The following is a 27,130-nucleotide window of genomic DNA, read 5'->3' as shown; positions in this document are numbered from 1 at the left end:
TCAGGAGACCAGCATAACACACACCAGCCCACATGCTGTCTTGTTGCCTAAATATTAGGTTACCTATAGATTTCTAGCATCATAAATACAAATAGTGCAAGAGGCTCTTTAATTCCTTTTAGTGCAATGAAACAAGGAAAATGACAGTAAGAAAACAAGCAATATAGAAACAGAAATCAGTGCTAATAATGTATGTCGCCTGCATCAGTTTATGGCATCATGTAGGCCACCAGACAAAGAGGTGTCTAAACCAATACGCGGGTTAATCGGTTTGTGGTGTGGTTTGTCAGTCTGGAGCTGCGAGGGGAGGAGCCAGCAGAAGCGCAACTGAGAGACCGTGTATCCAGCCACACTGAGAGTAAAAGTTGAATCCGAAACCAACAGTTTACACTTTCCGGCGCTTCCTGAAGACGAGTAGGATCTGTGAACCAGCTTATGTATAGAATCCTGACTCTTCACTTAAAGGACGGATCCATCATACTGCGCTATACAACCAAAACAAACATCAAAACTGGCGGCAGTTGCTTCCCTGAAGAGGACAGTAACTAACCTGTACAGGTAAGCTTTTTGAAAATAACATTCGCAACTGCATGTGTCATTGATACTTTTGAACAAAATAGTAGAAGCAGCTATAAAGTCAAATTTGAACAGATATCATGGCAAAACAACACCATGCAGCCACCATAGAGACTAACAATCACTTCACAAATACAGTGATACCATAGCAGGAGAGCCAAAATATATTAAAGTGTGTTTAAGTAACTTTAAGCTTATTGCTGTGCGCCACTCACAGGAAATGAATCAATCTCAGTGTTTGATTTTTTTTGTTTATGATATAGGCTTTGGTGTGAAACTGTAGGTGAAACTGTGATCATAAGTGAGAAATGTGTGCTCAGTATGATATTATTCGGGGGGATTACTAGTGTCATTGATTATTCAATTTATAATGTGAGAGTGATATTATCACTTATTACAATTTGCATAACACAGTGAAGTTGTTTTTCTGCTCAGTACAGCATGTATAATAGACAACAATGCCTGACTATATTTGACTCCCAAAGCTCACTGAGCAAAGGTGTTGCTCTGTCTAACCTTTCAGGTTTTGTGCAGCTGTTGGAATGAAATAACATCATACATGCGAACCGAAGCCAAACAGACTATGCACTGGCAATATTTCACTGAACTGTCAGGTCAGAATGAAAAACAGAAGCATGAGCATGGAGATAAGAAGTACAACCAAAAAGATAAGAAAAGACAAGAACAGAACATAGAAGCACAGGATGAAAATGAATTTTCAGAATTGGTTTGGGTATTGAACCTTGTTGACACAACCACTTAAGTCAGTGTAGACTGATTTTGAATATTAAGTGCAAACAAATCATCCTTATATGAATTTAGACGTTTCAAAATAAAATAAATGCAGACCTAATGTCTCTGAAGGGTTCTGGTGGTTCTTCACTGGTTTGGGTTGCATTTCCTGCCACTGAATCAATACATGTGTCCTTGGGGTACAATATGTTTGGACTATTGATTTTTTGCACAATAGCTTGCCTCTTCAAATCCCTATGGATATCTGTGCATTGACTGATGAAAGAGAGGTGCTCTTCCTTACTCTAATTAAAGGTCACCAGAGTGCCTGTGAGCAAGGCACTGATCCAATAAAGTTGTTGCATACTACAGCCAATAGAACACCTTTGTCTTTCTCACAGTAGCTGCACAGGTCATTTTTTTAAGTAACTGATGGTAAAGTAATATTGTGTGGTGTGCTTGGAAAATGAGAAATGTAAATTCATGTATTTACCAAGGACAACACACACATGAATTAACATCAACATGATCTAAATGTGTCAGATTTAGTAGGATTTAGAGGGTGCTGGTGTTCAGCCGTGAAGAAATAAACTGATGCAGCCTTCAGTCAGACCTGCATGCTGGCCTCTAAATAGCACAATAGCACAATGAATGGAAACTCAATTTCAACCATTTGCTTTATTAACCATGAACATGAAGAAAGTCAATCAGTGCCATTACTATGTATACGCATGTCCTCTTGGCTTTGAAACTCTAACCGTAACCTCAGTTTCACATGGAGCTGCAAATGTTAAAATGTAACACAACATCAGTGGGATTCTATGAATTATTGATGCAAAGACACCAGACTCTTGGCTTCAAACCTTCCCATATGACTGCCTATAGAATAAAGTGCCATTTCTTGAAAGACGTTTGGTCAAAATGAAGTTTCTCTGCTGCTAAAATAAAACAATCAGAGTTGATGAAATTCTCTGGCACGAGCAGACGACAAGTTGCTTCTTCACCTGGGACTTAAAAAGGCACTGGTCGTCTTATGACCATCAGTCCGTGCACATCTTTCCTCCTGAAAGGCACGTAGCGGTTGTGACTGGAATGCAAAGTAGAGAGGCCAGGGGTCTTGAATACAGCCTTACTGTGATGTGTTTAGTTAATGATCCACCCAACAACGCCTGTTCAGGATGAAGACAAGCCCCTGACTTTAAAGCATGGTTCCATTTGGTGGGTTGTTATCTAGACACTGATGAGGACGGGTGAGGATGAAAATCATTCACTTAAATTTGATAAATTTGGTGCATTAAAGTTGAACTAAGGCCATTAACTTGGTTTGTTACTACCAGTGCTCTTGCAAAAAAGAGTATGACTCATGTTTGAAGAAGGGTGGATGTCAGATTAAGAAGAATAAACATGACCAGACAGTATGAATGACCTTTGCAGGAAGTCACAATAAAAAGTTTTATTCACTGTCTACTCTGCTGAGCGCTACCAAAACAGCTCTCCGTTTGATTATGTAAACATTTCCTCTCACTGTTTGTGGTGAGTCAGAAAAGGCTTTTATCTTTATGGCCACATGTACTTATGTCATCACATGGCTCAACCAAGATGATGACGTTTGTCACTTAAGATCTATTAGGATTTCGTGCAGAATATAGTGTAATATTGATTTGAACTTCATTCAGAAAACAGGAAGTAGGTAATTTTCAAATTAAGCAGGTTTCAGACATTACTTTAAATATATTTACTTTTCAGCCTTTTTCCGAGATGCATCTCATTGTCATCCACAGTGGACGGAGTTAGATTTAAAGACCAACCTTTAATAGAGACATGGGCCACATTACCCCCACCCCTCCATACATGTTGAACTGTGGGATCATGGTCCCTGTCTGTTCTAAGATGGTCTGTTAAACAAACACTATTCCCTTTGGAAGACCATGAGATGTGGTGAAAAACTCCCAGAAAGTCAGTGGACTTATTATGTAACATTTTAGGAAATATACCTATTTACTTTCTTGGTGAGTTAGGTGAGGCAATCAATTCTACTCTCAAGGCTGTATGCCAAATAGAAGCTTGAGTCAGGAGACAGTTAGCTTAGCTTAGCCTTAAGACTGCAACAAGGAGAAACAGTTAGCCTAGCTCTGTACAAAGGTTAAAAAATACTCTAGTGCCTACTAGCACCACTAAAGTTTACTAATTAGCACAGTATATCTTGTTATTGTATAATCCTTATGAGAACTATAGTGTAAAAATGACACGTTGACTATTTCTTGCCTGGAAGCAGTGACTTCCTGGATTCTCTGCTGGTTGCCTGGCAACCTCATAGTGATGATAAAAATCCAGGAAGTCAACACTTTTTTCTTTCTCCCCTTTGAGTCTTTAAGCTAAGCTAAGCTAACCATAAATCTCCTCATCTAATTCTGTTAAACTATTCTTTTCAGAATTTTTTAGTCAAACTACAGTTTTTAAGGCTAAGAAAGAAGAACTTTCACACTGAAGTTTCAGTCATTTGTGTTGTAGATGATAATTTCTTAATGATTTAATGACTTACTCCAATCTTTCATTTCACTTCATTCAGGTATTTGCGGCTGATGTTAAGGATGCATTTGTCCCAACATCAGATCTGGAGGTAACCTGACATTGTCTGTGCTGTCGCTCCCTGTGCAGTGGAGATGGTCCACTGGACCACACAGTGGGGGACATGTGTCTGGCTTCAGACTTTGCTGGCCTTTGCCTTGGCCAACTGTCCCTTGTTGGCCCCCAGCACAGTCAACTACTCAGTGGTTTACACCATGCCCTTCTTCCAGGCCCGGGGCCCCATCCAAAACATTGTCAACAACTCGCTCTTCCAGGAGGTGTATGTAGCCTCTCAGAATGTGATCGAAGCTGTCAACAGAAGCTTGGAGAAGGTATGGGAGCTTCACACTGGGCCGGTGGGAAGCCCAGAGTGTCAGATATGCAATTTGTGTGACATTGACAAGGACCCCAACTTCCTTGAGGACACAAACAATCAGGTCTTGCTGTTGGATACTCTCTTTATGTATTTATATTCTTGTGGAAGTTCTCAGTATGGCGCGTGCTATTTCCACCAACTCAACTCAAACAGAGAGCCTTCTCTTTCTAAGTGTTTGTTTAGAAAGGACTCAAACTCTGCTGCCTACTGTCCTGACTGTGTGGCCAGTCCTCTCGGTACCAAAGTGACCATGGTGGAGGAGGGTCAGGCTGTCTACTTCTTTGTTGCCACCACTGTCAATGACAGTGTGACCCAGCGTTACGGTAGGAAGTCAATATCAGTTCGTCGACCACTGGCAACAGAAGATGGTTTCTACAGTGATGTACGTGGCCTGACTGTCCTTCCTGGCCTACGGAGGACGTACCATATTGAATATGTCTACAGCTTTTTCACTCAGGAGTTTGTCTACTTCCTCTCAGTCCAGAGAGAGAGCCCAGATCAGGACTCCTCTCCGTTTCAGACTCGCCTGGGCCGTCTCCCACGGAATGAATGGGAGATGAAGAGATATCGTGAGGTGATCTTGGAGTGTCGATTTGAACCAAAACGCCGCAGGAGGAATGTAGCTAGTGAACCCTATAAGGATGTGGTGTACAATGTGGTCCAGGCAGCCCACTTTGGCAAGGCAGGCAGGGAGCTGGCAGAAGAGTTAGGGGCGGAGGAGGAGGATGACATCCTGTATGGGGTGTTTGCTGTTACTGATGATAACGGGGTCACAGAGCATGACTCGGCCCTGTGCGCCTTCCCTATGGACAATGTGAACAAAGCAATTGCAGATGGGGTGGACGACTGCTGTGAGTCTGGACCAGAGCAGCTCTCCAGAGGGCTCTGCCACTTCCAGCCCTGTGAGAGCTGTCCACATGAGGTCAGTCCACTCAAACACAGACATTATAGGTTGTTACAAATGATTAATATGATCTCAGTTTAATTTTCTTTCTTCTTTAAGATACTGTTTTAATTAGAGGCAGACAGGAGAAGAACAAAGGTAAGGTCAGCAGTATGTGACTGATTCATGGCAGGCTGGTATGAGGGAAAATATGTAGCATCTACTGGATAATATGATCTATAATTTCAGGCAATAAATCATGACCCACTTTCATAATGAGGAGTCATTTAGAGTAAAATGAACTCTGCACCCATTCATATGGACAATTTGCTGACTCAGTGTGCAGGTATCTTGATAAGGCCTGTTAAAAATCTTATCATGTGCGTGTGGAACAATGAAGTATGTCTGTCTTTGTTCTTCAATTTGCATAAATATGGAATATATAATAAACAAACCCAGGTTACTGAGACCTTATTGTGGCTGGATAAAACCATCTTTTGTTTATTTGAACATGAACGGGAGAAGGTAAATAATAGAAGTGAAGTAAATAAGTACTTATAGGAGTTCCTATAAGTCAAATAGGAGTCAAAAAATGATAATGACAGAACAAGACTTTTTCTCTTTTTTTGGCACAAAAAATACTTAGCACACATTTGTGAATTGTTTTCTTATGATTATATGGGAAATTATCAGTTTATGCAATCATGTAAAGCCCTATACAAAGTAATACTTTACTCACTGCATTGGCAGGAGCAGCATCATTATGCAGATGTTAACAGAGCCAAACTAAATGAAACACTGAAAAAATATAAAAAGGTTTTGCAGTCAAGCTGCATGTGATTATTGTTTGACTCACTTTTTGTCAAGATAAATGTCTGTGGATAATTGTGTAACATGAAAAGTGAAAGTGAAACCATTGTCACCACAAATGTAAATTAAGCTTGAAAATGTTTTGCCCTTAACAACATATTCATACCTTACAACAAGAGTGTTCATTAGTGAGCTGCTGTTTTTCTGTATCTGTGCTAAGCTAAGCTAACTATCTCCTGGCTCTAGCTTTATGTTTAGCATGTATTTATGAGATTGGTATCAATCTTCTCAACTCTTGGCAAGAGAGTGGATAAGCGTAATTCTTAAAATGTGAAACTATTTGCTTAAAGGAGAAGTTCATCTGAACTTTTCTCTACATTACATAAATGTCAGTAGTACATCATGGTTAGGAAGTTTTAATGGATGAGTATGGACACACCTATGGGGCACAAATTAAAATCACTTTCTGAATCAAGGTGGTCATCTGATTGAGATGTGCTTAAGTTTATTATTATAAGTTACTTTATGCACATTTATTTTATCACATGAAAAAGAATGTGCAATTGATGATTGTCAAAGTTCACCCACTTTTGGGGATTTCTGTGAAATACCATTGAAATAATGGAATGCAACCTGATGAGCATTCAGTGTGCACTCACACAGATGCAGCTGCTGGAAGGAATATTGGATGGAGGCCAGTTGGGAGTGAGGTTAGTCAGTGTTAAGACATGTTTTCTGCATCAGTTCAATGAATTTTTCAGGTCAGACAGGAAGTTTGATATAATCTCATGTAGGTCAAAGAAAGTTTGCCTCATTCCTTCCTGCTATATTAATCCCTGCATAACTGGCGTGGTGTGAGTATATTCAGTATCCTTGTAAGGCCTGTCTCAGAATACGATAGCAGTGGTTACTTGTATTAATTCTCTGGGGAAAACTTCTCTTTATTTCAAGATCCCATGCATATTTCTCATAATATTCTTTTTTATATTACGTTTGTCACTGGTGACTGCAGTGGTGAGTGTTGGGGACTGGGAAGCTTGTGGTAGGACTTCCTATTCCATATTTACTAAAAGTTAATCCTACTTGCCAGTTGGAGAATTACCACATCATGTGGATGGTAACATTCCCAGAATTGAGTCACTATTTTGGATGTTGAGTTTTTGTGGTAAGACTAAAAAAATACTGTAAGCTGATGTTAGTTGTTCAACTGAAAGAAAAGCTGAATATTTAACACTGTTTTTCATTTCGTTGCATTCACATTTGATAAAAGTTTGGAAGAATATGCAGTTATGTGGAGTTTGGATGTTCGATTCTGGATGTTCTTCCCTCTACTCGTCTTTGGCAGAACACTTTCTGCTTGGACTAGCGAACCCCCCTCCTAATGCTTCTTCCATTGTGTTGTTTTTGGCTGCCAGTCTGAATGTTGAGTAACCTGCCTGCGGGATTGTCCAACAATCTGAAATCCTGTTTCTTCCACGTCTTAGTTGATAAAAATACCTATGCTGCCAATAACATCTTCTGTGCCTCACAAATACTGCTTTTCTGCTCTATGAGTACGTAATTGAATTATTCAGGCACTGGATCATTGTATTGAATAATGTAGGGTAAACTTTTTTTAATATGGGCTATAAAATTCTGTTGGTCTATATTAAAAATTGTTTTAGTTTAGCATGGGATGAAATATATAATATCATATTTATAATAACATCGCACTGTTTTCTACTGTTTCAGAGGTGTTCCTCTTAATGGCTTTTTATTTGTCTGTTCTAAATTAATATTTTGACCCTTATAAATATGTTAATTTTCCTCACTAGGTTGATAAATCTTTGATTTTTAGCTCAGATGAAGTTAAGGTTTAGGGTTTGGGAAACTGAATTATAACCAAGGTTATGCTCCTCTGGGATTGAGAGGTCACTGACATCAGTCCAAAGCAATGTTGATTGTTTTTTACACAAAGTTTTACAAGTTCTAGGCTCACTTCATGAAACTAGACAGTGCTTACTTAATTTGCTAACAGCATGTGAAAAGACCACTAATATACACCAAGAAAACAACTATAAGGTGTCATTACTTTGTTTTTTCATATGCTGGCATAAGAGATATAAATTAGCGTTAACAAAGAAAGAGACCCTTTAACCAAACAGTGATCCGCCCTGCTCTGTGTCCATAGTTACAAGGCAATCTGTCTGTCAGTAATGCAGCACATGATAATTTATCATGGGCTCTTAAATTATGAAATGATCATATTATCATGACAGATTCACCTTGTGCTCCTGGTGTGCAGCTCACACCATGTTCTCATAAGCAAACACCTGGGTTTATCTTACCACATCGGCAAAGTTTAAAGATAAAATATTATTAGTATGATCCAGGAGTAGTCAGGCAATAATTCAAACTACTTTATAAATCAGATTGGATGTTGGAAACTTTGTAGTAGTGACACAAAAGATAAGCTTCTTTACAAAGGTTACTGTTTGCCTTTAAAGCAGTGTAAAGTAAAATATGACACTGAATATGTAATAAATCTGTGTACACACTAATTACTAGTGATGGACTGTGTTCTCAGTAACTCAGATAAAACCTCCATATAAAGATGATGGTTGATCAGTTTTTAAAATGCATCTTTAGGTTGCTTGCTACTCCTTCCACCATGATTATAAATTATTTGACAATCCCAACTCAAGTTCCACTTACTAGGTCTTTCCACAGCTCTTAACAGACGCTTTTAGGCGCTTTTAGGACTTCTCATCTGTGTCGGATTAAAGTTTTGAACATTAAAGTTTTGATGAAGAAATGCAGAAAAAGCTAGTGAATAGGCCTTAGTTGAAATTGTTTTGTCTAACTACTATTTATTTTTTAAAAATTAAGTATTTAAACATGTCAGAATCTTAGATACACTGAGACCGCAGCACTACAGGTCATACTACAGGTCCTGTTGTAGACGCTGTCAACGCTGTTAAAACATGCCTAATAATACTAGTTTAAATAATGTTGAGTGTATTTTCTGTCTCACTGTCTACATCAACGTTTCCTTTTCTTGTCCTCTGCTGCCTGCGGATTTGGTACTAGAGCATGGAGAACAACGCCACATGCAGAGACCATCCTACCATGGTTTCAAAGCCCTACTACAGAGTGGACCTCTTCAACAGGCAGATGACAAACGTTCTGCTCACCTCTCTGCTTGTCACAACCATAGAGAACAAGACTGTAGCCCATATTGGCACCTCTACAGGGCGCCTGCTACAGGTACACAACAAAACACGGGGTTGAGGAGAAATACCTTTGATTGGATCAATAAACATGCCTTTTTTGTATATGATCCTCTGCTAATCATCATCTCTTGTGTCTCTGTTTGCAGCTTGTGTTGACAAGATCGAGCCCTATAATCTTTGCCAATTACTCTTTGGTAGAGAATCAGAGGGTCTCATCCATTGCTGCTGTGTACTCATCAGAGTATCTGCTCTTCGTGGTTGGAGACAAGGTGCAGTAGCAATCGCATGTCTGTGAAAGAGAAAATAACAATATTTCTGGGCAGATTAGGTAAAGGTGTACAGTGGTTTAGAGGATAATATTGTCATGTAATGGCAGGAAGGACTTGGGGTCAAAGACATGCAGGTCAGGTTACATTACAATTACAAATGAGTTGGGAGTGTGACTGATTGTCTGTCAATGACCATGTGATGCTCAGGAGACTTGTCTCGGGTGTTTCCCTGCCTTCTGCCCAGTGCATGCTGGGATATAGTGAGACCCCTGTGAATCAAGCGGCAAAAGAAAATCGATAAACTTGATATGACTTTGTAGTTTGGGGCAGGGAGTATATTAGAGGCTGACACTGGATCAGTAGGGTCTCGTGGTATTCCTGTGGGACAGTAATTACTGTTTTTATTGAGATTTGGACACAGCAGGAAAATTAAACTCCTCTGAAAACTCAAGAGTTCTGCAATTTTATCATCATTTCAGGTCTCTGGTTTAGCTAGAATACAGGCAAAGCCATTTCCTCCAAGAAAATAACACATCTTTTCTCAAAACCCTTCACAACCATGCAAATAAACAGTGGTTAATGAAAAGAGAAGTTTGAAAAATGCCTTGCAGATGTGTCTTGTTTGCAATGATGCTGAAAACAATATAATCTTTTTTGTTAAGGTGATGTTATTGAGTGTGAATTAAAGACATAAGACGTAATTTAATTCAAATTAAATAGTTTTATTATTCATCTCTTAAACAGCACCAGGCTGTTTAACAAGTCACATGGAGAACTTCTAGTGCCGAAATGAAATCAGATGAAATGAAACTCTTCAGATTAATATCAGATGAATAATCAAAATATCTTATCTTTTATTGGGTCATGACCCACATTTGGCTCATAGGCTACTACATGCAAATCAATCAAGGTGATTTAAATACTGTAGTTGGAGGTTTTATGTATATTGGACATTCTGCATGTCATCAACTGTTTGTATTTTCTGCTCAACATTCATGTAATTACATGAAATAAGTTGAATAATATAATCATTTGTTGACACATGATCTGGAGTGAAATGAAATGGGATTGACAATGATAAATGTCTTAGTATAGGAATGAGAAGAACATTTCACTCCCAGTGGTTATACTCATTGCCACATTAATATGAAATATTAAATAATAAATAAGGGCACCTGGGGATCTTTCCCCTAAGATTGAGTATGTGATCTGAAAGTTGCTATCTCTCCGTTTCAGATGATTCAGGTGCCCCAGAGAGGGCCAGGTTGTCAACACTTCCTGACTTGCGCCTCGTGTCTGACGGCCCCTAAGTTCATGGGCTGTGGCTGGTGCTCTGGAGTGTGCTCCTGGGAGAGTGAGTGTCACAGCCACTGGAGGAATGAGTCCTGCCCACCTGGGATCACTGGGGTGAGGTTTGTTCTGTAATCCAGGATACAAATATCGCTTTGTGTAACAAATAGAAACATTTAATTTCAAGGTGGTACTATACAGTATATTCTGCTTTATTGACGCAGTTCTCTCCACGGACTGCTCCCCCTGATGGTCAAACAGAGCTAACTGTGTGTGGATGGGAGTTCCAGTCACCCATAAGACCTGTTATTACCTCCAGAACACACCAGGTCCGACTGGGACAAACTGCCTGCACTGTGCTTCCAGTCAAAAGTAACAGCACACAGTGAGTGACCATGCAGGGCTCGTTCTGTTCATACTACAGTCATTTTGTGGAAGATCTACCATTCTTGTGATGTAAAAAGAAAATAAAGAGCTTGTAATTTCTTTCCCAGAAGCCCCCTGAAAAAACGAGAAAACTGAGCATGACTTTGCTATACTGTGATCTGGTCTATTGAGGCTGCTTTTTGAGGAGAAATTAATTAGTATCTGGACCTAAGAGACATTTTACTCAAAGTCACAAATAGCAGCCTCATGGTGGCGCTGGAGGAAAATTATTAGGTCATTAGGACACACCATCATCTGGAACCCATGAATGTCTGTACAAAATTTCATGCAAATCCATCCAGTAGTTATTGAGATATTTCAGTCTGGATAGTGATCGATCATCTCTAAAACCTTGCTACTAGCATGGCTAAAAAGCATTAATATGTTTAAGAGCAGATCTTTTTCTTCAACAGATTTATTAACAAACTTATTTTAGTAATGATGATCTCATCCACAAACAGAGAGTGGTTTTAACTTGAAAGCTGTATGTCAGCAGCAAAGGTAACCTGCTCAATATAGGAAAATCTCAGTGTCCTCCATCATTGAGTCCAACGGTTTTAATCCACCTTGAAATTCCATTATGGCTGGTGTTGCAGTGACTGACATGCTGACGTGCGTGATTTGTTGTGCTGTTCTTTAGTCTGGTGTGTAAGATTCGCTCTGGGGCCACTGACCTGTCCAAACCAGTGAACATTACAGTGGAAGTGCATGAGGGCAAGGTGGAGGGACGCTACTCTATTGATGGCAAGGCAGAAATGCCAGGGTTTACATTTGTGGTAATCTTTGCTATTATCATCAACTTACATCCTCATAACAACATCACAAGCTTTAAATATTCTTTATAAGCTATTTCATCTATTGAGTTTTACATTTTGACTTTTAAAAAATTAATTTTTTTTTTTACCAAAATACTATGATAAATTGTCCCTCCAGATTCCCAACATCACAGAAATCCAACCCAACTATGGGCCTCGTGTTGGGGGCACACTCATTACAGTGACTGGACCTCACTTGGATGCTGGAAAGACCAGGAGAGTCACTCTCAATGACGTGCCCTGTCCTATAAAGAGGTCTGGAAACATATCTCCTTCAATGTTTTCATCTTAGCATCAACTTTTGTAAAGTAAAACAAAAACGATTTCATTTCCAGCTTTGTGTAGTTGCCTCACATACTTGGGGGTTAAGAAGACAAGTTGCTGCTCAGAAGTTTTTTATCGCTATGACCTATAAAACAAACTTGTTCCAACATGTGTGTAGGATGATGACTTTGGAAACTGCAGGCTAACTCCTAGAAATATCTTGGCATCCAAAGACTCACTTAGAAATGAACTACTGTCAGAAGATGTTACCTTATTGAACATACAAAGTGTATTTACTACACTTTAACTGTCATGTTACTATCTCAAATGCAATCATACATACGTCATGCCTCTTTGCAGTGTCACAAAGCCTAAAGGCAATGTGTCCTCCATCATCTGTCTGTCCCAGCCCATCTCAGAGGTGAGGGATGTCCCTCTCAGTGTTTTCATCGACAAGTCTCCTGTCCTCACCACAAAGGTGTTTTACTACAAAGAAAACCCAAAGATTACAGACGTCCTGCCTGACTGTAGCTTTGACAGGTAGGCCAGTGAGACATCCAGCAGAAACAGCTCACTCTGTATGCACTCTGTACCATCCGTAGTTCTCTCTGCAGTGATATTTCTGATGAACTTGCTTTGATCTCATCTTTTTTCATCTTCATCACATACTCAGTTCTAAGAGGAAATCATCTCTTTTGCCTGACCATATGAAAATATAATAATTTCTATATTTTTCTTTGTTCACAAACTCTAGGGGGTCGAAAGTTGTGATTAAAGGGGAGAACCTGGATTCAGTTTACCGCACCATCATCCGCTTTAAACCCAATGAGAGTCACCTGAAGCCTGTCACAAGGGTACAGTGTTCATCATAATGTAGAGTTGATTCATTAATTACAGTTTACAGTACATTATATTGAGATATATTGCTTTTTCCAATCAGTCTACTGTTTTTAGATTTATTTCCCTCTGGGGTCATGTGCTCACATTTTACTGTATGTGTTCACTATAGAAGTATGATTACACTGTTATGTTTCAGGAGTGCATAGGCAAGTCCTTGTCCACGAGGATGGAGTGTGTCACTCCTGTGTTTCCCAGGGATGAGACAGAGGAAGGAGAGCTTTCTTTTGACATGGATGGAGCATTGCAACTTTGGAACAAAGAGTTCTCCTACCACCCCTACGGCGAGCCTATACCTTTTGAAACAGAGGGACACGTGCTAAATTTGTACCCTGGGTTTGATGAAGTGTCACTACATGTAAGTTATAACTCTGTGGGTATTTGAGTTAACAACAAAATGAATCTGATTTTAAAATAATACATTTTCTCATATCTTGATTTCCTTTTCTGTATGCAGCATCAGAAGCTGAACTTGGTGAGCTCCTGTATGACCATCATTATGACCGTGGCAGGTGTTGATTGTGATGCTAAAGTCCTGGACAATGAGATCACCTGCAGGATCCCCAAAAACATGACCTTCCCCAGTGAGGGGCTGGCGGTGAAGGTGAGTCATGCTGGAAGATTAGATGATGATTAACTCACTGACTTACCTGGATCCAACCTGCACCATGGGTGCCCATGTTGTATGGGCCCCCTGCCTTACCCGTGATCCATTCCTGTAAATGATGCGGCTAAGCCAAGCAGCAATGAGATAGGATAGACAAATTCTGAAAAAAAAAAGCTCAATACATTTCTATTAAAGATCATCAAGATATTTAACAAAATTGTCTTTTTGTAATAAATGACATATTTATCTGGGAAATTCTTACACTAAGAATGTCTGCATGCTGACAGTTAGCTAAATAGTTCATACTAGCCTTCAAATCAGTAAAGCATGTAGGAATAGTTTGATATTTTTCGAAATACACTTCTTGGTAAGAGTTAGATTAGAAGATTGATACCACCGATGATTGTATGGTAAGTATGAGGCCATATTTGGCAGCCAGTTACCTTAGCTCAGCACAAAGACTGGAAAAAAACTAGCCTGCCTCTGTTCAAAGGTAACAAACTCAACCTACATGCACCCAAAGCACACTAAAGCTGAACTACCTCTTGGTTCTTCAGAGTTACGTCATGGAGTGTCCACTGATGCCAGGAGTTCATTGCACATGGCCAAGAAATAGGCTAGCCCAGCACATACAACACCCCTGTAAAACCACACCGTCTCATTTTTACACTTTGGCTTTTGCTTAGATTCAAAGATATAACTACCATGTTAATTAGTGAGCTTAAGAGGTGCTGGTAGGTGGATTTTGCTATCTTTGGACAGAGCAAGGCTAGCTGTTTCCCCCTGTTTCTAGTCTTTGTGCTAACCTAAGCTTACCAGGTTCTGGTGGTAGCTTAGCATTAATTTACCGTATCGACATGAGAGTGGTGTCAATCTCCTCACCTAACTCTCTGCAACTATTTCTTTAGATATTGTAAGTGTTTCTCAAGATTTAGGTACCTTTTATCAGATTTATCAGAAGCAATTGCTTCTGTATGTATAGTTAATTATATGTTAAAAAACATTAACTTAATGGTTTAAACCATTAAACCAAAAGAAGCAAACCTCAAGTGATAAAATCTGTCACACTGGTGCATGTTTGATACACTGTATGTGTTGTGTTTAATCTTTTGCTTACACACACAGGAGTCAGAGCTTTACAGTCATCTATGTATGACAGAAAACACAGCCAGTCTAGTGTAAACAGCTTTAACTTATAATCTATATTTTACTAAAGTAAAGGTCACACTAAAACACTCTCTGCAATAACAGATTGATAGATCTGCAATAACAATGGTTCATGCACTGTGTATGATGGACTCCGTTCTCCAGATCTCCATCAACGGGCAGGTCCACAATGTTGGCACAGTGGTGAGGGTCAGCAACCACTACATGGTGGGGATTGTTCTGGGGATCCTGGCGGCTCTGGTAGCCGGGGCGGTGCTGGCCTTCGTTGTCATGAAACACTTGAGGAAGAAAAAAAAAGGTGGGCTCCTCTCTGTTGCGTGGACGTTGATCAGACATGTTTATACAACAGCTACTGGCTGTGGGTGGGGATTTGGGATGAATTATGCGAATCTTTCAACTAGAACATCCCCAGTGTTTCATAGGATGTATGTGTGTTCTTCTTCAGTGGTTGATGATTTAAAGGCTGTTGTGAAATGTTTTTCAGCCTCCATGGCAGAGACCCGTTTGGCTCACAGTGCTAACCGTGCTGGTACAAATAATGTGGAGCTGTCACCTGTTGGAGACTACAGAAGAGGTGACACACTGGCTAAGCACTTATCATACTCCACTAATGCTGCTAATTGACACTGCTAATTTGCCCCTGACACTTAGACCTACATGACCTTCTGTAATAACCCTTCCTCTCTCTCTGGGCTTAATAGTAGTATCCCTGAGTCCTCCCACCCCCCTGGTGGGGCCGGTGGTGTTCCCTAGCATGGCCTACGCTGCAGGCAGCATAGATCCTACCCTCACTCCCCTCATGCCTCCAGAGAAGATCTCAATCTCCAATTTTAGGCCAGAGCTGCTGGAAGAGGTGAAGGATGTTCTAATTCCTGCTGAGATGCTTATCGTGCAGCACCATCGGATCATAGGCAAAGGTATGTTATGCAGCCTGATGCAATCTGTATCACATTTTGAAGGAAACAGCATTAGTCCTGTTATTGTGTTTTTTTCCTGCAGGTCATTTTGGAACAGTCTATCATGGCTACTTCACAGACCACAATAACAGAGAAATCCACTGTGCTGTCAAGTCTTTGAATAGTGAGTAATATTTGCTTCTTGAGTGTTGATTTTTACACCTTAGGAAAGCACTAGAAAGTCCCTCCAGTTCGTCTGCTGTTGGAGAAAATGCCACAGGAAGATGTTCTCTGAAAACTTCAAAAGCAGGCTCTTTGTGCTCTGCTGTGTTTTTAATAATTGTGTCTTACTCTTTTGAAATATTTTGTGTATCTCATCAGGGATAACAGATGTCGAAGAGGTGGAGCAGTTCCTTAAGGAAGGTATCATAATGAAGGGTTTCCATCACAGCAATGTACTGTCTCTACTGGGCATCCTGCTGCCACAGGAAGGTCTCCCTCTAGTGGTGCTGCCGTACATGAAACATGGGGACCTGCGGCACTTCATACGCTGTGAGAAGAGGGTGAGACTGCTACATTAAAACAGTGGAAATTAATCATCTGATTCATGTGCAACCATCTGTTTACTACCTAGCAAACTATGTACCATTCCCAACTGTTTTAATTGAGCTTGTTTGTGGGATTTGTTTAGAACCCCACTGTAAAGGATCTGATTGGCTTCGGACTGCAGGTAGCCAAGGGGATGGAGTATTTGGCTCAGAAGAAGTTTGTACACAGAGATCTTGCAGCACGCAACTGCATGTGAGTCACCAAGATATGTTGAGAAATCAGCAATTTATTCACTGCCATTGGGCCTTAGTTGTTCTGAATTAGTATAGGGAGATGTTAAAAGGTACAAAATTAGTTGAGGTTGTTATATCACAGTACTCAGGGACAATGTTTTGCAACAAAAATATCCATGTACTTCTTCTGTCCTTAGGCTGGATGAGTCATACACAGTGAAGGTGGCAGACTTTGGCATGGCCAGAGATGTTTTTGATAAGGAGTATTACAGTGTTCAGGACCACAGGAAGGCTAAACTGCCTGTCAAATGGATGGCCATCGAGAGTCTGCAGACACAGAAATTCACCTCCAAGTCAGATGTGGTGAGCAGACAAACGTCAACCATAATCAAGATTAAACCAAGATAGTGGTTGTTGATGTTTGGGTACTGAAGGACACTTGTACAATGTTGATGTGTTTGTCTTTTAGCATGATCTGAAAAGGGGATGATCATGTTTTAGGTTCACAAAATTTCAACAATGTTTGCGGTGTTATGCTACATGTAGCTTCTCAACATTTATTTATTGCCCCAATAACCAGTATATTAAAATTCAGGTAACACAACTCTTCTCCAGTACACCATGATTTATTCACCAAACATTTGTGTACTGGAGAGGAGTTGTGCCACCTGTTTTCATTTTGATTGACTTACATTGAAGCTCACACTGGTCTGCACCCTGCTGTGTGTGCGTTCTCAAAGTAGGTAATTGAATAATCAATATATTACCATCTGCTTACCTCTATACAGTGGTTTGCGTTGTGTGCCACTTGGTTAGATCCTGCAGTAAATTTGCTGGTTTATTCCAGGTCCACCATCCTAACTGCACAGACTCAATGAAACATTAGCCTACTTCAGATTAAGAGCCATATTATCTGTGTTCAAGATTGTACCATTTTCTTGCTCATTGTGCAGAATGAGTGAAAGAGTCTTTCTCTCAGGAAGCAGTGGGGTTTTAAGAGGCGTAAATTACTCACACCTTTATAACACCTTTATACACAATTTTAAACTTGTCTTTACATACTGTATGAACACAATCAAACAAGGACACACTAGTTAACAGCTACTTGATGGGTCTGCATATGCTGTATAACTTTCATCCCTCCTGATGCAGTGGTCCTTTGGTGTGCTGATGTGGGAGATGCTGACCAGAGGAGCGAGCCCCTATCCAGAGGTGGACCCTTATGACATAACACATTACTTACTGAAGGGCAGGAGGCTTCCCCAGCCTCAGTACTGCCCTGACCCTTTGTAAGTAGCCAGAATAAAAGCATTATATTACTTGCTTTGTTCATTCAGTCTAAGGAGTAACTGTAAACTCGATGGTGGGTATACTGTAACTTCACAGAATTAGGGAGTGCTTCAGCAGGAGTACTAATACTACAATAATACTAACACAGATTTACAGCTACAAGACAGAGGAGAAAATGTCCTGGCACAAAGTCCAAGTAGTAATAACAAGATGTTCGAATAGTCACTCAGTAATGTGAAACCCGTAAATTGTCCACTACTTGGTATTCCAACATGGTTAAGCAATGTCATGTAGGAGTTAATGTGTATGTCTAAAACACACTTGCTTCTTTCACACACAACCACACACACACACACACACACACACACACACACACACACACACTGGTGTAACTTTACAAGGAAAGGAGCCGACATGTTTTTGCTGTTTGAAAAAAAAACAATGTAATGATATATCCCGTGGCCTGCAAGCCTGTAAGCCCAGTGAATTAAAGAGTGATAGAGAATAGATGAACCATTCATACCCCTTGTTCACTAAGACATTATCGCACATCTGGTGTTGGTTCATGGATTATGGAAAATGTCATCTAGGCAACCATGTAGAGCTCCTTGAGTTAAAAAAAGGCCAACACAGGACATATACTTGTTGATAACACTCCTTATCATTAAACTGACCACAGTATAATTTCTGGTGTTGAACTTGAACTTGAATTCTTGTTAATTAGAGCTCAGCTCATGTTGAAGTTGGGTAGTGCTATGCTGCAATTATGTGAGATCACCAAACTACATGAACAAGAATGATCAAGGTGCAAATCTCCCATACCAACAGGTACAACAACTGGTGTGTAGAGACTTAAAGATCCAGTTGCCTTCAGACAGATAAAAAACACAAACTTGAGAGCTCATCAGTGCTGGAAGGGAACAATAATATTTGTCTCTAAAGTGATATAAGTCAGGAATTTGTGAAATGATGACCCAAAGTGGAAGTCATTATAGATTACTAGTGTATAATGTTTAATGAAGAGTGCACAAAATGTGTGCAACCCTATGAATGAGCTGGCCCTTTTCTCTTCACATCCATGTTTTTTCCAGGTATAGCATTATGCTCCAGTGCTGGGACCCTGATCCTGAGTTGAGGCCCAACTTTGCTACATTGGTGTCAGCTGTCTCGACCATCCTGTCAGGCCTGGAGGGAGAGCACTACATCAGTCTGAATGTCACCTACGTCAATCTGGACCAGCCACGGCCTTACCCCGCCCTCACAGAGTCTGCTGATGAATATGACTCCACAGATGTTGAAGACTCGGGCTCAGTATCTTCCTGATCCAACTCCCTCAACTTAAACTGGTATCGGTGCTAACAGCAAGAGCACAATAACCCTCTGCCAGGTCACGACAGTGTGTTTTACTACAAAGCATCTGAAACAGGGATATTGCCTGTTGTATGTGTGTGTGGGAGTGATTGTTGTAAAATGCACAAAGCTGAAACCCTCAGGCAGCCATATTGGAAGTCCATCACTGTGGCAACAATAGCTGAAACAGCTATTTGACCTTCCAAACTAGGCCGTCTCAGAAGTATTTAATAGACATTTAGTTTCTGTGTGTTTTTCACTGGTAACAGATAATGTCACTGATATGATACATCTTATTAGTTTGTATGAGCTTGTTAGTTGGCAAAACATAGCAAGTCTTGTTAATACTTTTTCATATTGTGTAGAGGCTAACTAGCATCACGCTGTTTCTGTAAAACAACCCACAGGTTAGCTAGCTAGCCAGCAAAGCTAAAAACCAACTGTTTGTTCAGATTAATTAAAATGAGGCTTTTCAAACACCTACTAACTATAGTGCACTGGGCTAGTGCATGGGACACAAAGGGGCAGGCTGCGGTTAAATAAGGGACAAAATTTTACTCATCGTTGAACTGACTTATTCCAACACTAAAGTCTAGTTTACAGACTAGTCTTTTTCAGATGTCTGCTTTTTTGTGGCACAGCTGTCAGTTTTTTATACCTCTGTATTTAACTGTGTTAGCAACAGTATTGCTGAGAGAGGAGATTGTGGCTCACACAAAGCATAGCTCCAATCAAATCAAATAAACTTCAGTGGCATGTTTGCTTTCTTTTACCACTAACAATGTAAGCCCTGTTTCGACCAAAAGTTTCAGGTTTGGAACCAGAGGAACTAATCTCAGGAACTAAACTTGGAACTAAAAGTCCCTGTTATTCAATCCTGTTTGCATTTCCACCACATCTGAGGAACCAGGTAGATCATGCAAATTAGACCCATGACGAATTAAAAAATGAGGATGGCACTTGAAATGCAGTATTCATACATGAGGAAAAAGCAACACAGATTTGTCTTGTTCTTTGTATTTACTGTTGCATAGTGTACTGTAGTGGATCCCATGTGTATATTAAATGTTTAGGTATGACATTCCCACATTTGCTTTTAATTCTTTTGCTGTCTAGTGATTGTTCTGTATATTTTGGATCATACTTCTGTAAGGCAAAATGTTGACCACAATGTTCTGAAGAAAATCTGATATCACCCTGTTGCTTGTATTTCTGACACGTCTTTGAGATAGTGTAATAAATTAAAATATTTATTTGTTTATAGATTTGTTCTCATTTCATTTTCATAACCTTTATTTAATCTTGATAGTCATTTAGGTTGCCCTTATTTATAATGACTGTAATAAATCTAAGGGCTAAGTGGTATACAGAGTGCAGGGGCTCAAGTGTGGAAGCAGAGGCATACGTGTAGGTTATGTCACCATAATCCAGAACCAGCATAAAAACTGCTTCATCACCCTCTTCCTACAACACATTGGAAAGGTGTCTCTGTTTCTGTAAAAGAAGCTGACTTTTTGTCGCAGTTTACCAGCAAGGTTGTTCACATGATATTTGGATGTAAATTTCTTGTCTAGCTAAATGCCAAGGTATTTATATCCTGTCACTCTATCAATGTTATGTCCATGTGTGGAGGTCCATCACTGTGGCAACAATAGGTGAAACAGCTATTTTACCTTACAAAGTAGGCCATCTCAGAAGTATTTAATAGACATTTAGTTTCTGTGTGTTTTTCACTGGGAACAGATAATGTCACTGATGATACATCTTATTAGTTTGTATGAGCTTGTTAGTTGGCAAAACATAGCAAATCTTGTTAATACTTTTTCATATTGTTTAGAGGCTAACTAGCATCACACTGTTTCTATAAAACAACCCACAGGTTAGCTAGCTAGCCAGCAATGCTAAAAAACAATTGTTTGTTCAGATTAATTAAAATGAGGTTTTTCAAACACCTACTAACTATAGTGCACTGGAGTAGTGCATGGGACACAAAGGGGCAGGCTGCGGTTAAATAAGGGACAAAATTTTACTCATCGTTGAACTGACTTATTCCAACACTTAAGTCTAGTTTTCAGACTACCAACAAGGTTGTGCACAGGATATTTGAATGTAAATTTCTTGTCTAGCCAAATGCCAAGGTATTTATATTTTGTCACTCTATCAATGTTATGTCCATTCATAGTAGATATATGCAAGTCGTTATGAGCAATATTTCTGTCTCTGGAGAACACCATGAATTTTGTTTTGTTTGCATTAAGAACTAGTCTGAGATTAATGAGTGCATCTTGAAGGACATTAAAGGAGAGCTGCAAGTTGTCAATGGCTAATTTCACAGAGTCAGCAATACAGTACAATATGGTATCATCTGCATATAAATGAACATAATATCCATCAAGGGAAGAGGCAATTTTATTGATATAAATCAAAAATAGCACAGGGTCTAAAACTGATCCCTGTGAGGGACACCTTTTACAATTGGCAAGAATTCAGACTCAGTATTTCCAGTTTTTATATGCTGTGATCTGCCAGATAAATAGCTGTGAAACCAGTTACATGCATTTGTGCCAAAGCCAATACTGTATACTCTTTGCAGAAGAAGAGAATGATCAACTGTGTCAAAAGCTTTTTGACAGCTCTACAAAAAGAGCAGCACAATGTTGTTTTATATCCAGGGCAGACACCATATAATTTAAAACTAGTGTGGTGGCTGTAATAGTGCTATGCTTTGCTCTGGAACCAGATTGGTGTGGGCTTAATACAGCGTGTATTAAGAGGAATGCTTTAAATTGACTATTTACCAATGATTCCAGTATCTTTGCCAGGCAGGATAGCTTAGAGATTGGTTGATAATTATTGAGGTTACTTCTGTCGCCACCCTTATTTGAGGGAATGATGTCCTGATTTCCAGGCACTAGGAGCTGTTCCTCTTGAAAAAGAGAGATTAAAAAGATGTGTTATTTGATCAGTAATGATTGGAGCAGCTAGTCTCATGAAGAAAGGTTCCAATTTATCCTTTCCTGTTGATTTCTTGGTATCAATTGAATGAAGCGCTTCAAAAAACATCTTTGGAAGAGAATGGCTGAAAGGTGGACTTGGAGGTGTGACTCATATCAAGCAGACAATCATTTTGTACGAGGGGCTCTAAGTGTGCACTGACAGGCAGATAACCGGGGTTCACAAAGTGTTTGTTAAAAGCTAGACAGATCTCTTTCTTATCAAAAATTGTAGCATCATTGACACTGACATGTAGGGGTAAGGAAACCACAGTTTTTGTTTTGTTTGAATTTACTGCTATCCAAAATTTACCAGGGTTGGAATACGAATTAGTAATCAAATCCAGATAATATTTAGCTTTTGCACAGATGTGGTACACCTGTTTCTGATTCTTCTGAAAGCAGACCAATGGGATGTGTCACCTGTTCGCCTAGCAAGGGACCAAGCTGCATTGCTGCATTTCTCTCTGTAAACAAGGTAGATAATTCTGCTAAGAATCATGGACTGGATGTGTCCTTTGTCCTAAACAATATAAAAGGTGCATGCTTGTCAAAAACAGAGTGGAAGGTTTTGATTAAGAAGTTCAGAGCTATATTAGGAATTTCATTTGTGTAATGAATATCACTATGATAAAGATCATCTAATAAAGCATGTTCATCCAGGTGTTTTAAGTTTCTTTTGACAACCATGCGAGAGCCAGTTCCCCTTTTTAGATGAATGCAATTTATACACACTATTGGACAGTGATCACTAATCCCAAGGTCAAATACATCACTATTGACATTTTTATCACTCCTGTTTGTTAAAATTAGGTCAATTAAAGTGGACCATTCAAGACAGTTCAGATTTGGTCTAGTGAGCTCAGCGATAAGCTGGGAGAGCCCAGGATCCCCACATACACCTTTAAAGTATTCTGAGAGATTACCAATCAATATTAAAGTCACCTAAAATAATCAGCCAAAATAATCATACTAGGAAATGACAGCAGCTAGTTCATCAAAAGAGCTAGCATCAGCAGAAGGGGGTCTATAAACACCAACAAGAATGAGAGAATTATTAGAAGCAATATTGATTTGCTGTGGACTTTGAGTAAATATGAGAATATATGCAAATTCTTCCATTTGCACTTGAATTATGTTACACAGTGAAACATTTTTCCTCATGGCTGCTGTGTGACTTCACTAAACTCAGTCCTTTGTTGCAGTACTCCACTAGAGGTCAGCACTCTGTTAAAAATATCTGCATTGCCACTGATCTACTGCTGAAGATGTTCCCAGCAACACGGATGCAGCACTCGTAAGAGTAAGAGTGGTGTTTTCATCATTTTTGCAGTAGCATAGCAACATGTATGACCCAGGTCTTTTCCCCATCTCTTTAAACCAACCAATAAGCCCTCTGGATGCCACATAAGATATTAAAAACAGACCAATCAGGTATGTTTTCTTCTTTTCTTCCTCTTTCAGTTGTTCTGCCCTCAGACATTTGGCAGGAGCAAACAATTGCATTTTCAATTAAAGGAGCTAAAGAAACAGCCACCGTAGACAAACAATCTGTCAATCTCACAAATAAACCAAACAAACGTCTCACTAACATACAGTAGCAAGTCCCTGTGCTGTAAACAGACGTCACTCACAACAAGCACACTTCCCCCACAACAAAATCAGAGTCAAATAAAAACCAGAGGGAAATAAACATCATAAAGTTTTCTCTTTTTTCATGCTGCCAAGAACAAAAGTCAATTCCCACGTGGTGGGGCCTTTGATATAGGCATAGAGAGTGAGCCCAGCTTACGTTGTCAAAATGTGTGTGTATGTGTGTGAGGCTGCATTTTGCAGGGCAGAGCCCACAGGATCCACAGTAGAGAAGAATCAAGACATCCATGATACCCCCCTCTTCTCTCCCTCTTTCTCTCTATGTGTCTCTTGTCCCCTGTTGTATTATCTGGGCTATAAAAAGTGCAGAACCCATGAAGACTGCTGCATTCAGCTGTGTGACCATTTCAATCCTCAAAGCTTTTTTCCTGAGCTGGGTTCACCATTAGGTCCCATACTGTAGGCCTTTTGATGTGCATCTCATACACATTAACATTCTTCTTTGCCTTTCCTCCTTTTATTGTGATTCTTTATATGGACTTCAAACCAAATGCAGAGACTGTGAAATAAGACGGTTGAAACTGGTTGATCATGATGCAGAAACAGAGTGCTTTATGTCTGTATACTGTATGTGTTATATGGCAGCCTCATCAGAGGAAACATGAATAACCAGTGCATGAGTGCTTTGTCAAGTTTGGAGAGAGGGAGAGCAATCTGTGAGATTGGCCATCTGAACAAGACTTTTTGAAAGTGGTAGGCTAATTATTTCCATTGCTATGTGATGATGGCAGACCCTCACAAATAAGTGCTGGAGCAGAGCTCGGAGCTCTTGGATTCTGTTCCAGTAGGATTTGGCATGAACAAAGTCCTGTGAAAAACCCTATGGAACCAGTGAAGCAAAACTCATCATATGTTAGACTGTTCAGCCGGAAACGGTTAAAGTGAAAAGGACAAGGACACATTCAGCAACTGCATTCAAATAAGTTTACTTTTATTACAACAATATTACCCTCACGAACCCTAGGAACCCAGCCTGAATTCTGTTAGTCATTTCTTATCTTTTATAATTCATCCTGAATCCATCTATCCTCTGCAGAAAAGTGTCATAGTGACATTACAGGTAAGCTGGCAGGACAAACCTATTTGCTACACTGGAATAACATTTCATATGAACATCATAACAGCAGATCTCTCCTTTAATCTGTCCTTTAAACATCCCACAAAATGAGCCTAAACCATTCTTTCAGCCCCAAACAACAGTGGGGGTGAAATTATAAGAGTTCAGAGAGAAATCATTCAACAGTATATTAGGCCGCACATTCTATGGACCTAAATGTGAAGTTATTATAACTAAGGTTCAGGAAGAAAGCCACGCCTCTCTCCCCAATTCAATCACCTGTGCTTACCTATACAGGTGTGTCTAAACCCTTTTTCTCCCGTTTGTCTCAGTTCTCATGAGTCTTTCTCCCCCTCAACCCAACCGGTAAAAGCAGATGGCCGCCCACCAAGAGCCGGGTTCTGCTTGAGGTTTCTACCCGTTAAAGGGGAGTTTTTCCTTACCGCTGTCGCCAAGTGCTTGCTCATGGGGGAATTGTTGGGTCTCTGTAAATTAAAGAGTATGGTCTTGACCTGCTCTATGTGAAAAGTGCCCTGAGATGACTTTTGTTGTGATTTGGCGCTATATAAATAAAAATTGATTGATTGATTGATTGATTGATTGAATGTTCGTTTGATCGTAGACACACTGCTACTAGCTTCATTTCGTTTGTTCGCTTACCTTCCTCATGGACTACAAGCTGGTTCTCGACCCCTCGGACAATGATCAATCAATCAACCACAGCGGCCAACTCGCAGCTCTCGGTCTAAGCTCCTCCCCATGCAATTAGAATCTCCAACTGGACAGTCACCTGTCTGCAGCGTGCCCTCAAGGAATAAATTACATTACATTCCACTGGAAGGAAAGCCAGGCTTTCTCAACTCTACACCGCCTCCTTTTCCACCACCACTCCAGCCATCTGCTCACTTCCAGGTTCCCTACCCAGTGCTACCTGTGTGGCATGCCAATGGCGTCATCACACCACCCACTACAGCGGAGCCCCAGACTACTTCTGCCCTGGCTGAGGGCTGTCTTATTTCCCCATGTGCCTGCTCCCTCTGTGTCTGAATTGTCTTGTGTTTTTTCCTGATTTATTTCATCCCTGTGTCTGCAGGCTGCACATTCTACCTCACACACATCCCTACATCCCTACATCCTGGCATCCTTTCTTCTTCTCTTCCTTCAGCCATGGCTAATGTAGTTCCCTTGGTTCTGCCCGCTTCTGTCCGTCTTCCTCCTATCTCGCAGCAAACAATACCAACACTGCTGTTCACACTGTCTCAGCTGCAATGGGCCATGGTGCTCTGTCCTCCGAACCTTCTCAATTTCCTTCTCCTATCTCTGTTCCCCTCCCTCCCCATCTCTCCCCCATGCCTGATCCCTGTCCATCTGATTCGATTTGTGCATTTTCTTAATTTCTTCCATCCCTGTGTCTGCAGGCTGCCCTCCACAGAGGCATCCCTCCATCTTAGCATCCTTTGTCTTTTGTTCCTCCAGCCACAGCTAATATTGCTCCTCCAACTCCATTTTCTTCTCCAGCCCCTTTTTTCGCAGTCACTATCAATGCCACTATTCATACTAATTATGTTACACTTGAGGCAGACTACTGGACACTGAATTGACCTTTTGAAGCAAAAGTATTGTGGCAAGGTGTTTCAATGCCTTGCTTCACCATGTCTAAAAATCACTCGACCATGCCAAACAAGGCCTCATTATGCCATACTGTTGCTGGTTTTGGATAAGGGGTGTGCTTCTCAATCTGCCACAATATCTAAAACAGACCTGTAGACGTTTAATACGTTTTTAGACGTTTTAATAATATATACTTTACACCTCAGACTTAAAGGACCAGTGTACAAGATTAAGTGGCACCTAGCAGTGAGGTTCCAGATCGCAACCAACCAACAATAGCCCTCCCCTCCCCCTTTCCTTCCCTTCCAAGCCTGTAGGAGAACCTACGGTGGCCGTGAAATTCGCGAAAAACGTGAAAGGCCCTCTCTAGAGCCAGTGATTTGTCCATTCTGGGCTACTGTGGAAACATGACAGTGCAACATGGCGGGCTCCGTGGAAGCATATCCCAGTGTATCACAGCTGACACTCACACCACCCTTTTCACAAGTCCTGAGTCACCCCTGCGAGCACAGACCTTGAAAAAGAGCCTGTCATGTCCAAAAGATAGAACCTTATGAATGGACAAGGCATAGACCAAGATGCTGCTGTGCATATGTCCTTCACACT

At 40.3% G+C, this 27,130-nt stretch overlaps 1 protein-coding gene across 2 annotated transcripts; it reads left to right on the top strand.

Moving 5' to 3' along the window:
- The first annotated feature begins 256 nt into the window (after window positions 1-256).
- mst1rb (macrophage stimulating 1 receptor b) lies at window positions 257-20,424 on the top strand. Of its 2 annotated transcripts, XM_042407619.1 has the most exons (21): window positions 257-558; window positions 3,878-5,174; window positions 9,015-9,191; window positions 9,304-9,426; window positions 10,663-10,833; window positions 10,941-11,101; window positions 11,783-11,918; window positions 12,076-12,212; window positions 12,582-12,761; window positions 12,976-13,075; window positions 13,258-13,476; window positions 13,576-13,722; window positions 15,037-15,190; window positions 15,377-15,466; window positions 15,594-15,809; window positions 15,892-15,972; window positions 16,170-16,351; window positions 16,480-16,589; window positions 16,768-16,933; window positions 17,723-17,859; window positions 18,952-20,424. In XM_042407619.1, exons 2-21 carry the CDS (start codon window positions 3,972-3,974, stop codon window positions 19,181-19,183), a joined length of 4,122 nt encoding a protein of 1,373 aa, XP_042263553.1. In that variant the 5' UTR covers window positions 257-558; window positions 3,878-3,971; the 3' UTR covers window positions 19,184-20,424. The 2 variants fall into 2 exon arrangements, with proteins under 2 accessions (XP_042263553.1, XP_042263554.1); XM_042407620.1 differs by lacking the exons at window positions 257-558; window positions 3,878-5,174 and adding an exon at window positions 5,256-5,294.
- The last annotated feature ends 6,706 nt before the right edge of the window (window positions 20,425-27,130 follow it).

Source organism: Thunnus maccoyii, chromosome 3, assembly GCF_910596095.1.
Source record: "Thunnus maccoyii chromosome 3, fThuMac1.1, whole genome shotgun sequence".
NCBI lineage: Eukaryota > Metazoa > Chordata > Actinopteri > Scombriformes > Scombridae > Thunnus > Thunnus maccoyii.
Note: the sequence above shows the minus strand (reverse complement) of the source record. Positions and strands in the feature narration are given on the sequence as shown.

Coding starts and splice junctions, on each gene's coding strand:
- mst1rb (XM_042407619.1), top strand. CDS start 3,972: ATGGTCCACTGGACCACACAGTGGGGGACATGTGTCTGGCTTCAGACT. Junction 9,192..9,303: donor CTACAGGGCGCCTGCTACAG/GTACACAACAAA, acceptor CTCTGTTTGCAG/CTTGTGTTGACAAGATCGAG. Junction 15,973..16,169: donor TGCTGTCAAGTCTTTGAATA/GTGAGTAATATT, acceptor GTATCTCATCAG/GGATAACAGATGTCGAAGAG.